We start from the raw sequence: 16,249 nt of genomic DNA on the forward strand, positions 1-16,249 counted from the left end.
AATAGCACATCTAAATAATATTATGCTTAATACTTATACTTATACTTTATTTTGAAGTCGGTTTAATACTTTTTAGTGTTTTTTTAACACGAATCAAACGAGCCTCGAGAACTCGATAAAGTTGAGTCAATTAATTACCGAGTTCCTATGACCACCTTTCGATTCCACCATCAAATCAGCTCGTCATTATAATTTTTCATCGCTATCAAGTCGCTATCCAATTTACATGTACGTATACAAAATTTCAGCTCAATCGGTAACCAGCAAGTGAATCAAAGTTACTTGCTAGATTTCCATGCTCATAAAATAAAAACTATTGGGACTATCCGAATCAAATTTTTATGGTACCAATACGAAACTACTCTGCACTGATTAAAAAATCTAAAATGAAACATTACATCTTGTAACGACAATTTCTCCTAGGTACACATATGTACTTAAGTTTTACTTACACCCAAATTAACAATAAACATTGAATTGTACTTCTGCACTTTATATAATTTTCATTCATTCAACAACACTCACAACTTGTTTTAGAACGTTAATTTTCCTACTTCAATATCAATCTACGCGGTTTTTTACCCTCGGCCTCGTTACCATAGCGACCGGGATTATCGAACATTAGATATAGCTATTTTCGCCAAGGTCAAATATTGAAAGATAATAATTTTAATCTGGCAAGATACGGCAGACCTTGACCGAAAGTTACACAGGTTGGTTTTATGTCTATCCTATTCATTAATCATTATAAATTAATTGATTTAATACCTTTTTGAAGCGAATTTTATATACCTATTTGAGCGAAAAAGTTACGTGTTAAATTTATAATTTATATACTTAATATCTACATTGACCGTTTTTACCCGCTGTGCTCCGCTCCTTTTCGTCTTAGCGTAAAATAAAAACTATTGGGGATTGGGCCTATCCGAATCAAATTTTTATGGTACCAATACGAAACTACTCTGCATCAATCACGTAAATTGGTTCAGAAACCTCGGCGTAATCGATGTACATAAAGAAAAAAAATATACCAGCCGAATTGATAACATCCTTTTTTTTGAAGTCGGTTAAAAAATAAAAAGAGTGAAGTATCTTCCAACAAAGGTACATCGCGCCGCGCCGTTGCGTTTGTATGTACGCGGAGCGCTTGGCCTCGTCCTGCGTTCATGTACCTACGTACGCACGCACACTACGCTCCACTGTGTTTCATTAGATCAAAAAAATTTCCCTGTGCTGTTTATTGTATTTATCGATCAAGGGATGTATTTATAATGTAAGAGTAGAACACCCACGTGTCAATTTCTTATACTTTATTTAAAAAAAAATGACAAACTTTAGGTGAATTTATCATGAAAAATATTGAAATGTATTCTGAAATCGTAACTGTCTAAGATATTTATTTTAAGTAAATATAGACTTATAAAGCATCTTTGGGCGCATATTATCCAGTTTTTATTTTTTTGAAAACTACCTCGAGATTACTAGAATTATTGCTCGTAATAAGACCTATCACTCATAAAAAAAACCACGCCGCTTCTATGCTAGTGACAAGCCGCACTTTTGCGTTTTTAGGGAGAAAAAACGAAAATCTGAAAAAAATATATTTCTCGGTATTCGGAGGTAGTTTTCAAAAAATAAAAACTGGATAATATGCGCCCAAAGATGCTTTATAAGTCTATATTTATTTAAAATAAATATCTTAGACAGTTACGATTTCAGAATACATTTCAATATTTTTCATGAAAAATTCACCTAAAGTTTGTCATTTTTTTTTAAATAAACTATAAGAAATTGACACGTGGGTGTTCTACTCTTACATTATAAATACATCCCTTGATCGATAAATACAATAAACAGCACAGGGAATTTTTTTTTTGATTTAATGAAACACAGTGCGCTCGGGTATCCACTCGATTGCCAGTCAGTGGGGCAGTGCGGGCCGCGCCATTGCTACGAGCGGTCGGTGTTTGTTTACACGATTAGGTAGGGTTAAGGGCTGCACTGCAAAATGTCTAAGCGAACCAGAAGAATTTATTGTCAAGTTAACGGTTGTTCAAACGACTCTGTTTCAAAACCAGAAATGTCGTTCTTTACGATACCCTCTGACCCGGAAAGGTGAGTGAATAAAATACTGTGACGCAAATGAATGTGTGTTGTGTTACTCAATGCTTTTTTCTTTTCTAGACGTTTAAAATGGCTTCATCTCATCGACCGCAAGGAATTGATAGGAAAAAATATACAATGTCATCGTCTATGTGAAGTTCATTTTAGCAAAGATGTGATAAAAACTTATCCATTTCGCAAATTATTGGCGAAAGATAGTTTACCAAGTTTGTTCCTACCTGTAACAAAAAGGGACAACCAAACACAAACTAGTGAAACTTATTCATCTATCTCAAAATTAGCAATTCCCAAAATAGAAAAAATTGATTTACCTGCGAATTCTTCAGAGGAGACTTTAACAGAAAATAATAAGGCAAAACGAAGAAAATATTGTACTGTCACTAAATTGTAATTATTGTAAAAATTAATGTTATGTTATGAAATATTATACTTATTTTTCTGAAATAAATGATTTGGTTTAAAAAAAATGCGTTTGTTTAATTTGATTTTATAAATTGTATTCTAAACGTGCTCTAACCGGGAGTTGGCCTACTCTCTTTTACAATGGAGGTTATATCACTATATTATATACTACGTATAAAACAAAGTCACTTTCTCTGTCCCTATATCCCTATGTATGCTTAAATCTTTAGAACTACGCAACGGATTTTGATGCGGTTTTTTATTAGATAGATTGATTAGAAGTTTTATACAAAGCGGGGGGAAACCTAGTAGGTATAACTATAAGATTCAGTTCATAATAACACATACGTAAGGAAATCTACATATCTATGGATAGAATATGTCTAACTTTGTCGTTCTTCATACCTAACTAGTCTGTGGTGCAATGGTAGTACCTTAGTATTCTCCAACATTTTAATTTAATTACACAGTCAATTAAAATTGTGTTAGCAATGTTATTGAACACGTAATTAGTAGTCCTAAAAATTTAAAAATCTAAAACGAAACATTACATCTTGTAACGACAATTTCTCCTTTCAGAAGTAGGGTGAAAATTAAAACTAGGTATACACTATACATACTTAAGTTTTACTTACACCCAAATCTTATATATAAAAATGAATCGCAAAATGTGTTGGTAAGCGCATAACTCGAGAACGGCTGAACCGATTTCGATAATTCTTTTTTGATTATATTCCTTGAAGTACGAGGATGGTTTTTATGTAGAGAAAACGTAAATATGTACCACGAGCGAAGCCGGGGCGGACCGCTAGTCTATACATCTATACATCTATACAAATATTATAAAGAGGAAAGGTTTGATTTTTTGTTTGTTTGTTTGTTTGTATGAATTGAATAGGCTCCGAAACTACTTGGCAGATTTGAAAAATTCTTTCACTGTTGGAAAGCTACATCATTTCTGAGTGACATAGGCTAGGTTTTATCCCGGAAATCCCACGGGAACGGGAACTATGCGGGTTCTTTTTTGAAAACGCGGGCGAAGCCGCAGGCGGAAAGCTAGTTAACAATAATTTAGTTTGTATTTTCAGTTTAAAAATTAGATAACCACATGTATGTACAATATAAATCCATACTAATATTATAAATGCGAAAGTAACTCTGTCTGTCTGTCTGTTACTCAATCACGCCTAAACTACTGAACCAATTTGCATGAAATTTGGTATGGAGATATTTTGATACCCGAGAAAGGACATAGGCTACTTTTTATTGCGAAATATGTACCACGGGCGAAGCCGGGGCGGATCGCTAGTTATTGATAAGATTGATTTTGTAGAATTTTCAAACATTTGACACTGAGTTGTACTTCTGGACTTTATGTGATTTTCATTCATTCAACAACACTCAGAACTTGTTTTAGAAGTTAGAACGTTAATTTTCCTACTTCAATATCAATCTACGCGGTTTTTTACCCGCGTTACCATAGCGACCGGGATTATCGAACATTAGATATAGCTATTTTCGCCAAGGTCAAATATTGAAAGATAATTTTAATCTGGCAAGATACGGCAGACCGCAGACCTTGACCGAAAGTAACACAGGTTGTTGGTTTTATGTTTATATCTTATTCACTATAAATTAATTGATTTAATACATTTTTGGTGGTAAATGTTAAAAATATGTACCTAATGACGTTTCAAAAGTGCTTCTAGAAGAAGTCTAATTGAATAAATAAATGTTTGAGTTTGAGTTTGAGTGAAAAAGTTACATTTTTAATTAATATATTGTTATTAATGACATATTAAGATATCTATACTTGTTTGTTTGAACGAGCTAACTTCAGGAACTACTGGGCCGATTTGAAAAATTATTTCGGTTTTGATAGCCCATTTATCTATGAATATATAGGCTATATATCATCACGTGAAGACCAACAGAAGCCGAGCCACGCGGGTAAAACCACGGGGAACAGCTAGTATAGAAATATAGGCAATTCCGGAAATCCTCGATGTATGTTTAAATCTTGGTGTTATAAACATCAGGTTATACCTACTGTCCAAAACTAGTTTTATCGGATGTATCCGACAAATGCTTATTTACTACTTACTACCTGTTTTCATCCGGTCCATCGGGATAGAAAGTATGTAATTGATTTATTAATTCAGTAGTTTTTATCAGCGTCAAATTTAATCAAGATTTTGATCTTTTTTATGCGGGACACTAAAATACAACTTTCATATCTGAATGTAATGATGAGGGATTATTCTTTAAATTTCTCTGTAGAATTCGTATGGGCAGGTGCTTAAAAAAGTATATAAGTTTATGAATTAACTAGATTTCCGCCCGCGGCTTCGCCCGCGTTTTCAAAGGAAAACCCGCATAGTTCCCGTTCCCGTGGGAATTGGGATTTCCGGGATAAAACCTATCCTATGTGTTAATCCAAGTTACCCTCTATATGTGTGCTAAATTTCATTGTAATCGGTTCAGTAGTTTTTACGTGAAAGAGTAACAAACATCCATACATCCATACATCCATACAAACTTTCGCCTTTATAATAGTAATTAAGATTATTTTCAATTACAAATCTTTGTTCTATCATACCAACATTATTACCTAAGTTACGTCATCATTTAAAATATGTACATAGGTAGTACCTAGCTTGTATCCAATATAGCCTGGGCAAAGCCGGGACAAACCATTATATTCAATAAACATTTTTACAATCAGTTATATTAGCGTGATGCATTACTTACTCATATATCGTGACAAACAGACAGTAATAACTAACAATATTGTTTACCAATTACACACGAACAATCAAGCTGATTATATTTTTATCTAATGACGTAGCATATTTGTATTTTATCTGTTACTTTCATATTTCACAATAAAAATAAAAATATTAAATAATGTAGTGTAGAAATTTACTGCATCGTTATGTTAAACATACAAACCACGTGTTTTAAATACTAAAAAAAATTCGTAAAGATTTTAAGAAGACCTATGTATTGGAAGAGGTCTTCGAAAAAATACCCTCACGTGATCTTGTTTAAACTTTTAGTATCGATATATAACAGACAACATCACTTAAAATTTTCGTAGTAAACAATTATTTGTCTTATGTATTATTTTATGGACATATTTGATTTTAACTGCGGATAAAGTTGTTCTATAATAATCCAAAATATATCTGTATCAGTTAGAAATTGTGCTAAAATAAATATCAATGCTGCTAATACTGCAATTTAAACTGGAGACATCACGTAAACATCACGTGAAGCCGTTCAAAGTTAGTGAGTCAGTGCGATCTAAGTTCGCGTAAACACGATCGATTTAAAGAAATCCAAGTAAATAGCACAAATAATTGCACAATTGGTATTTGTGAGTTGTGACCTGTAAGTCATCGGGGTCAGTGACCCTCGCGTGCACGGCTGTCGATTCTCGATGCATTTTATATTTTTATTTTTTAAATTATAGGTCAATAGGTGTTATTTTTTTTTAATAGAAGCATCGTAAGACTCATTTGTTTAAAATTTCACATGGATCGATATATGATAATTTATGTAGGTATGTATTGGACTTCCAAAATCATAAATTGCAATCAAGTTGTCGTCTAGCAGAACTAATTTTCGACAGGGATGTTATTACAGTTACATAAAATTATAGGTCTGAATGTATTATGTACTAGCGGTCCGCCCCGGCTTCGCCCGTGGTATATATTTACGTTTTCTCTACATAAAAACCATCCTCGTACTTCAAGGAATATAATAAAAAAAAGAATTATCGAAATCGGTTCAGCCGTTCTCGAGTTATGCGCTTACTGGCAACACATTTTGCGATTCATTTTTATATATAAAGAAGATATCTACACAGTTCGGTGATTTTTGAAGAAATTAGACGAATATATCTTCCATATCTTCGATTCAATTAGTCTTTATAACGGTTCTTCACGGACGTTTATACATTCATGTAATCCTACGTGTCCAACTTTTACTTTGCTCCATTTCATTATTATGTTCACTGATTACAAGTTTCCCATACAAGGCTGACAGTTAAATCCCCATAGCAACAAAGCGTGGGTGGTAGAACCTGTTTACGTAGCGATCCACGGTCAAAATGAATTGAGCTTACAAGTAAATTACAATTAAATTGTTTAAATTGTTTAAAGCTAAAAGGGGTGGTATGTTAGTCATAAAATAATCATCGATCGATTTTGTTGTGATTTAAGAAATAATTATTAAACATTAAAATCAGTCGTTGATCATGATAATATATTTAAATAATTTGGAAAATCCAAAAGTGCACGCCTCATAATTTTTTTTTAATAAATATTTATTAATTATTATTTTTGTATATTTAATAACAATTAAACCACATCGAATCAGACCCTGAAAAATGAAAGGGTTCTATTCCTGAGCATACTCAAGCGTAAGAGAAAAAAAAAGACTCGATTAGTAAAGTATTTCGGTCGCTATCGTGTTAACAAGAATAACCGGCCAAGTGCGAGTCGGGCTCGCGCACAAAGGGTTCCGTAGCAGCAAATATAATAAATTACAGTTAAATCAACCTATCTCAAAAACTATAAGAGATACTTTGATCAAACCAAAAATCGTTGAAAGAGTTAATTAGCATGCATCACCTCTATTTTTTTTAGAATTTTATACCCCGTAGTTATAAAAATAGAGGGGGGGGGACATACTTTTTACGACTTTGAGAGCTGATATCTCAAAAACCGTTCACTTTAAGAAAAATGTTTTTTAGAAAACTTTATATCATTTTAAAAGACCTTTCCATTGATACCCCACACGGGTATGTACATCGAAAAAAAAAATTTCATCCCTCAGTTACATGTATGGGGGGCCCCACCCCCAATTCTTTTTTTTACTATTTAGTGTCATATTTTTGTAGCGGTTCATACAACACATATTCCCATCAAATTTCATCACTGTAGTACTTATAGTTTCCGAGTAAATCGGCTGTGACAGACGGACAGACGGACAGACGGACAGACGGACATGACGAAACTATAAGGGTTCCGTTTTTGCCATTTTGGCTACGGAACCCTAAAAAGGATCCGCACATACAGACACACGGACGTCCAAGACAGAACTTTTTTAAACTGTTTTTTAACTAGTTTAAATAACAAAAATGACATCAAAAATATCATGAACGTTAAAAATAGTGTTTTTTCTTAATATGTGTGTGTATGTATTATCTTACAAGTGCAATGTATGATACATAAAGACATTTTAAGTTTGAAAAATCAGATGTTTTGCGCAAAGTGACAGTGGTGACAGTAGTACCCACCTCAACGCTTCGCTTATGAGGCGTGCAATAAAGTGAAGAATATTAATAAATTAGGACAGTCTTCAATTAGCCACAAAATACAATTACGTAACGAAGTTGAAATAGAGCGAAATTATAAAATTTATTGTCGTTTCATTAATTTAAGCTTATATAAAAATGGATATTACAATAAGGAAAAATGAGTCATTAAGGTTTCGTAGTTCAATGATGCCTCCAACAAACAATGGCCGGTTGGTTGGGAAATATTAAATTTCGCCGTTCGCGTTATGCCGTCTGAACACCCACAAGTGCAAGGAATTCTTTGGTACTTATACATATAAAGGAATAGCTATAGGCTGTGCTATAAGTATACGAAGGCTGAGATGCGGTAAATGTGGATGTGGTATTAATATTTTTGAATTTTTACGTTGTTTCAATATTGAGACCTTGAATATTGGTTCAATATTAGTTCAGATAAGATTTTATTTTTGTATTCATTAAAGTCCACTATCACAATGATGTTTCAGAGTAATTTCTATTAATGCTGTTTGTTGTTGTATGAGTTTACGACATCAAAAAGCAGATAAGGGATACATCAAAATATTTATAACAGTCCATTTAGATGTCAATGATGATTACAAACGACATAATATCAATGTAGATTTTATCAACACAGCTTCGTTTATAGGCGCAGTAAGACCTGAAGTATCATAACAGTGCGTTGAATAACACATTACCTACAAGATATATAGATAATATCTCCCAGCGCTATGCCATCTGTAACTTAGGAGCCATTAAACCGGGATTTATTACCACTGGCGGGGGTCCAAAGAAAACACGGCGATAATTCTTTTTTCACTCATTTCCTATCTAATGTCTATGACCTAATTCTCGATGGTTAGACGTGACAATGTGACCATAAACAAAATTACCATGCGTTTAGTTAAGCTTCGTTGACACTGTTAATGTCTTAATGTTGGTGTGAAACACGTTAGATCTCAATTCAGAATAATTATATAGGTATTTATTCTTATTGTAATAGGAGGATAACATATACGTTAAGTCTGTCAATTGAGGTGCAGATACTAGAAAGTAGAAACTATTCCACTAGTTATATTAGTAAAATTTTAAACGAAATAACATACAAAGTCCAATCGATTATTTAGTCTGTGTAACACGTAGCAAGGTTAACGAACTATACTTCTGATATATATTTAATGACATGGTTAATCTATAATTATCCAATCGGTGCCTTTTAATAATTTTCTAATCACTTGATAATAGCACTTACAATTAAAAGTAATTCTATGTACTATGAGAGATCTTTTAATTATTAGATACTAGGTTTCCGCCCGCGGCTTCGCCCGCGCTGTCAAAGAAAAACCCGCATAGTTCCCGTTCCCGTGGGATTTCCAGGATTGGGTCATTTTCCCGGGATAAAAAGTAGCCTATGTCCTTTCTCGGGTATCAAAATATCTCCATACCAAATTTCATGTAAATTGGTTCAGTAGTTTAGGACGAAGTAACTATTCTCTAATCTGTGGTTTAGGCGTGATTGAGTAACAGACAGACAGACAGAGTAACTTTCGCATTTATAATATTAGTATGGATTTCCTTTTGTGACGTAGGCTTGTATTATTATCATTGTATCACGCTTGAGATTTACCTGTGTGTTTGTATGTAACCGATTCCTTCAGACTCGATTTTGATCCACTTTGAACGGACAGATAATTCTTATGTGTTTAATCGCGTTTTCATTATTTGTATACCTCATCTTTATTATTTATCACTAGTTCTGCCCTATTAAGCCCCATTTACGTTTTTTTTCTCCATAAAACCATCTTTGTGCCAACACAAACGTAAAAAAAGAATGAGCCGAATTGGTCGAGTCGTTCTCGAGTTTTGCGCTAAGCAACACATTTGGTGACTAAGTTATTTATATTTATATAGATTCTCCTCATCTAGTCGTTAGGTGTGTTACAAGACACCTGTTGTTGTGAATAGCTCAGGGTTCAATGACTAAGACTCGGCTGACATTTCAACATACAAGTGTTGTAATGGTTACAAGTATTTAAAATGCATTTAGACTGTATCGATCTAATAAAACGAAACGAAATTTAGAAGATAACGAAAGAAAACGAAACGAAAAAAAAACAAAACGATAAATAATCTGGATGTTATTCTTTTTGCGTACGACATCTTTATTGTTATTTGCTTACAAAAAAGGAGGAGGTCTGATAGCCAAATTTGACTGAATCCTAATTTTAAAACTTTTTATATTTTTACGCGAATTATAGTTTAATGATAGTTTCATGCGTCACTTCTGCCTATGTAGATAAACACATTAGTCTCATGTCCAAAATAAACAGACTAAATCTCATCTAATGGTATCTGATGAATCTAAATATTTATCAGATTTAGTAGGTATGTATATACGCTTCAAAGCGATAAGGCTGCCAATTTGTACGGTGAAGATTCATTTTGTATATTATTGTATTTTATATCTGTGCATTGTACAATAAAGTGTTTTTTATTATTATTTATTTATATACGTATATAGAAATACAACGGAAATAGTAGTAAAATATCTTAAAAGTAATAAATAACGTAGGTTATGTATTTCTTTATATTCTTGTTGAATACAAGTAATTTATTATTAAGAAACATCCTCAATAAATCACACGAAACAAATCTCTCACTCACTTAGTTTTAAGTATGGTTTTAACTGATAAATCAGCAATAGAAAGCTTCATTTCGGCTCGATGCAAGAATAATTCCCACAGGAGGCAGATCTCAAAATAAAAGAGAACAAGTGACAGATCGAGCCAAGGTCGCTATGTGTGGGTGCAGCCACGTGCTTGTATTTGCTCACGTAGTTTTTTGTCATTCGAAATACCCATGATGGGATTTTTAGACATAAATAAAGTTTATTTAGCACCACAGTACAGTAAAATCAAAATATCTAATACTGATATTAATCGAAAATTTGAATAGACATACTGATAATATAGAAATAAACTGACACATGTCGAATAAACTTTTTTAAGTTTAACAAATACAATTCTACAATAATTATAGCTGCATAATATGTATTAGCCTCCTCATGAAAATATTTGTTGTACTGAGTACTGACAGATATTAGTATTTACTGGATAATGGACAAAAATTAGGCACGCTAAATGTATTTAAGCTTAAGGTAATGTCCAAGAATGTCATGTAAGTAATTAGAAGTTTTCATACTACTTAAATGCATAATACTATAATGTATTTACGAGACATACTTTCGAATCATCAAAAATGTATTAGGAAAAATATTCAATATTTTTTGTTTGTTATTGTTTTCCTCCAGCACCAATTTGGAATATACACTACACATTATACTTCATAATTGTATAATGCATCCACTAATTTACTTAATTACGAATTGATTACTACTTAATAACCGTTCATATCCGTGACGCCTACTATTTATTCACATCAATGAAGTTAATATACCTACAAAAATAATATAGAAAATGACGAATGTCACGTCGTACCTTTCGTAAAATATTTGAGCACGTTATTATGAAAGTGGTGCGTCACTGTATGTGTGTGTGATGATAAGATACGCCCACACACACTACGACACTCGCTTGTTTGGTCAATAAATACGGTAGGAGCACGTAGGAGATTGTGTGTTTGTAAGGGGAATGGTTTGATTTTTTAATGTTAATATCGTAGGAATAGTGTTAGATAGACAGGTAATTTGATCGTAGTTTAACAATATTGCTTGAGTAAATATTCACGATGAAAATCTTATTAAGTTTTAAAAACTCGTCTAAAGAGTAATTTATAAAATACGTACCTAATACATAATAATGAATAATTACGTTAATATATGTATAATAATGTTTATCAATAACGCTCCTTTTAACTTCCACGCATACCTAAACGAACTTGACGTTAACAAATTTTCCTGTTTACATGCAACATTGAAATGGGGCATAAAATTGCTTCATTGATTCCCATATCTGACTAGAAGTCTTTATTCCTTCATAGATTAATGTTCAAAATGAAAATAAAAAAAACAAATGCTATTAAAACTTGTTTTGCAATGAATAAAGATGTATCGATCAAGTTTTCTGTTAAGGTTGGTATAATTAATTACGAATTTGCACTTAATTTATAGCGTGCATAAACGGCACGTGTAAAACAATGTAATGTTATCAATGTCGAGTCAATGAAATAAGATAGATACCTACATCTATACACTACTACGTATTATATATTTTATTTTGTATTATATCTACTACTAGCGGTCCGCCCCGGCTTCGCCCGTGGTACATATTTACGTTTTCTCTACATAAGAACCATCCTCGTACTTCAAGGAATATAATAAAAAAAGAATTATAGAAATCGGTTCAGCCGTTCTCGAGTTATGCGCTTACCAACCTACATCTATACACTACTACGTATTATATATTTTATTTTGTATTATATCTACTACTAGCGGTCCGCCCCGGCTTCGCCCGTGGTACATATTTACGTTTTCTCTACATAAGAAGTAAGAACCATCCTCGTACTTCAAGGAATATAATAAAAAAAGAATTATCGAAATCGGTTCAGCCGTTCTCAAGTTATGCGCTTACCAACACATTTTGGGATTCATTTTTATATTATAGATTACGAATATATAGGAATTATTGTAGTAAATGGTATCTTTAACGAATATTTCTGGGATCACGAAGTAATTCTGAATCTTTGTGGCGTATAACAAATATTAAATCTGAAAGTAGCAGTAGATAATCTTCCATAATTTTTCTATTTGTAGAGTAGAAAATAAATATTTATTCCATACATTTGTAATGGAAAGGAATAATTGAAGTACTTTGTTGAGTATTGGCCCTAAAATTAGTAAAAATCCAGTATATGTAGAGCCTGGCCACTTGCCAACTGCTGCTGTGGTCTTGTAATGCCTTTTTCTACTTTTCTATTACGAATTAGCAGAACAAAACTTAGCACATTTGAGCCGATTTTCTATTCTTAAATTATGATTGTAATTAATTAGGATTATACATTTCATATTTTGCTTTATATTTTGCTTGATAACGAGAAACGTAATAAAGATATTGGAAGACATTATTTGTCACCACTGAGGATTACTGGTGACTCACCAGTCACCAGTAATCATTTTCGAAGCTTTTTATTACATTCATTTTAAACTAACGAATTTTAGTTAGTGGCGCTTTTTTATTATTTATTCCTTTTCTTAACAGCTTCGTAAACAAAGACCAAGTCTGGCACCGAAAAACGCAAGCTGTAATTTGTTGTATATGTGGGTACTTTGAGATACCTCTAGATAATAGACGACCTATGGACTAACACGTATCCTATGTCTATCGTAATTGGAGACTGCGAGGTTTCCTCTTGAACTAAACTATGGTTGTTTCATATTGTATGTATTTTATTATCTAGTCGAACGCCTGGGAACTAGAAAACATTCTGACAATATAATTTTAAACTTTATTTGGTAGTATATAATGTATTAGCACAGACTAATAATAATATACTACGTATAGTATTAGTTAATTGTAACTGTCGAAAGAATTTTCAAAATCATCTAAGTTATTTTTTTTGAACTCGAAAACTTTACGAACCAAATATGCAAATATCAAATCTTTCCTTTTTAACATAAGTGTAGATTAAAATTAATATATTTTATGACTAAGCATTTTTATACCATGTCGTTTTACTGCACAAAAATAGAATATACATCCCGATTCACATAGTCTACATATGAATTCTTACATTTCATATTTTCATGTGACAATAGAAAACAGTTAAATTATACCCGGATATACGTCATGTTTATGCCAAAAGCTGCCTATTTTCTCCGCAGTAAACAGCAATTGACCCGTTTTGCGGAACATTTAAAACTATCCTATTCAAGTTTTGTTCGCGTTAACCCAGATTTAGGGATGCTGTGTGTCTGCCAAATTGACGGAATATGAGGAAATTTAAACGCCTCTTTTATTGTTTGGCAGGTCATTGTTCTCTATATGACTAAAATATTTAATACTGCCATCTAAGCTCATTTTAAAATTTATGACAATTATTACCCTAGTGCATCGGAGATAAAACCAGCTTACCAAAAATTATTATAAGTACTCAGTTTAGCCATTATTGACACAACTTATCTTAATCTTGTAATTCTTAATCTGGTATTAACTAAAATAAGATAATTATAGTAGTCATAAAACCTCATCCAAAAACAGAATAGTTCGTAATATAAAACGAAGTTTAGCAAAATTGTTTATCTTCAATGATGAGCCAAGGTTACATTCGTATTATGTAAAGTTTTTAAGACTAATTCTTTAGTGTGATAATTCGTGTTATTGCGCAGCAGGATGCAATCAAGTACCTTATAGATGCCAAGAACTCTAGGTCATGTACCATTAGAAGAAATCTAACAAAAATTATTTCAATAAAAGGTTTCATGTGGCCTAAAACAATGTTAATATTAACTATTTGGGATAAAAATTTTATTGTTGCTAATAAAAGCAGACTCCATGACTCATTCGTTTCTATATCAAGTTCATCAAAGGCCAAGCATAAAACCTTCATTGTGAAATCAGTCATAAAAATATAAAATAGCCACAGAATAGCTATGTTCTAGACGTAAAAGCCAAAACACTAGAAAGCGTATCCAATCGATAACACGGGCCTCGCTAGTAACTCTCCAAGTATGTACTATATTACTAACTTCTTATTCTTGTTTCTTTACTATTTTCTTTCGGTTTCCTCGATATAGCCAGTTCGTGTTCTCGGTTTTTATAGAGTTGCTTTTTAATGTTTCCTGCACGTTTCCTGTTAAACTGTTAATACATTTTCGTTTAAAAGGTACTTTCTAAAATTTAACTCGCAGCCTGCACATTTGCTTCTTTTTATTGAAATTGCATCTTGGTTGCATAAAATATGATATGAATAATGAACTAACAAAGATTTGAATAATCTAAGTATATCATTATAAGTCTAAACAGACATTACGTTTTAAACACCCCAACAAGTAACACTGACATAAATAGAAGCGAACGAAATCCAAGGAAAGATCGAATAAACCACATAAAAAGAAGTAGAACGCAAAATAAACACCCTAACATAAATATTGTACAAATCGAGAAACACATCGTCGCGAGAATTACGAAATTAAACCAGACTTCAACAACGCTCCTCAAATATGTATATGTATAGCTATCTATCGCGTAGAGTGAGTGACCTTCGACGCGCTGGCAACAGAGTAAAAACATCTACATACATACCGCGTATAGACGGGATCAACAAAGTCGCTATACTATGCGACGTAGCTTAGCACGATGACCTGTTCCGCCATTCTGTGACGCATCGCGCGCGATTACAAAATGGCGTAACTTTAATAGCCCGCGTTCGAACTTCGCCTCTATGCCATTAGAATACAACTCGCTTTCTAATGAACTCGCGATTCGAGCCGGGTGTACTCAAAGTATGGGAAAGTGTTGATTGTATTTATTTTGCTGCGCAGTCGGACACAAGTGCACTGTTCCGAGAAGTAACGAGCAGATGTATTATGGTCTCTGCACATATGCTAGGTGTATTCACTCTTCATTGTGGACGAAATATTAAAATTGATAGTGCTTTTATTGATTCATGTATAACAAAAATTGGCAAGGGCATTAGGGGACATCGGACGTTTAAATTACAAGTGTCAAAATGCTTTAACCGATGTAGGTATAATGTTAAAGATGTCAGACGAGTGTTATTGTGGTTATTTGAGACTTTGAAAGCGTATTATATTGCAGTAGAGAGACGTCGTGATTGGTCGAACAAAAGCTGATCCAGACCAAAATATTATGTATCATATCGATGTTATTAACGGAACTTGACACAAGGTTTTAAAATTTATAAGTATTTTATCCGAGCAGAAGTCTTTTATGGATACGTAAGTCAATTAATTATGAAGTTAATTCATATTATGTTTTAAAAAATATTTAATTATTCTGATAAGTACAACACAAAACAAACGAAATACAGTAGGTTATGCTTGTTATGCATTCATTGCATATTTACCACACGAATTTAATTTTTGTAAGCGGTTCATGATAATAATTTTGAACTTTGAAGCGTTTGTTTATTCGATGCTTGGTTTCCTGTACAGTTAGCGGTTCATAAATTTGTATAGATTAAAGAATTTGGAACAAAACGCCGTTTTGGCGAGCTCATTTGCGTGTTTACTGTACATCCTGAAAATGACGCCGTTTCAAATTAAATAGTTTTTCGTTTTGGGGTCGGTAACGGTATTGCTCGTGCAGGCGAGAAACATTTTATTTACATGCGTTTAAAAGTAAAATATACGATTGTTTAGAGACTGTCCTCGGGTCGGATAGCAACAGACTTCGAAAACAAACGTTTCATTTTCATTTATAC

At 32.8% G+C, this 16,249-nt stretch overlaps 2 protein-coding genes across 5 annotated transcripts in view; both read left to right on the forward strand.

The window, feature by feature from the left end:
• The window catches only part of Smr (nuclear receptor corepressor smrter), a 132,333-nt gene that overhangs the window by 68,665 nt on the left and 47,419 nt on the right, over nt 1–16,249 (forward strand). The gene's annotated exons all lie outside the window — the stretch shown is intronic.
• LOC149898908 (uncharacterized) lies at nt 1,494–3,001 on the forward strand. The gene is made up of 2 exons (XM_090114660.1): nt 1,494–2,115; nt 2,185–3,001. The coding sequence occupies exons 1-2, from the start codon at nt 2,009–2,011 to the stop codon at nt 2,513–2,515; spliced, it is 438 nt and encodes a 145-aa protein (XP_089970786.1). The 5' UTR covers nt 1,494–2,008; the 3' UTR covers nt 2,516–3,001.

This window comes from Colias eurytheme, chromosome 21, assembly GCF_061535395.1.
Source record: "Colias eurytheme isolate Ceu_HAF_F1 chromosome 21, ilColEury1 Martin Lab GWU primary, whole genome shotgun sequence".
Lineage (NCBI taxonomy): Eukaryota > Metazoa > Arthropoda > Insecta > Lepidoptera > Pieridae > Colias > Colias eurytheme.

Excerpts from the sequence above, each read along its gene's own strand:
- LOC149898908 (XM_090114660.1), top strand. The coding sequence starts at position 2,009 with ATGTCTAAGCGAACCAGAAGAATTTATTGTCAAGTTAACGGTTGTTCA. Across the intron at positions 2,116-2,184 it reads ATACCCTCTGACCCGGAAAG|ACGTTTAAAATGGCTTCATC; the intron begins GTGAGTGAATAA and ends TTTCTTTTCTAG.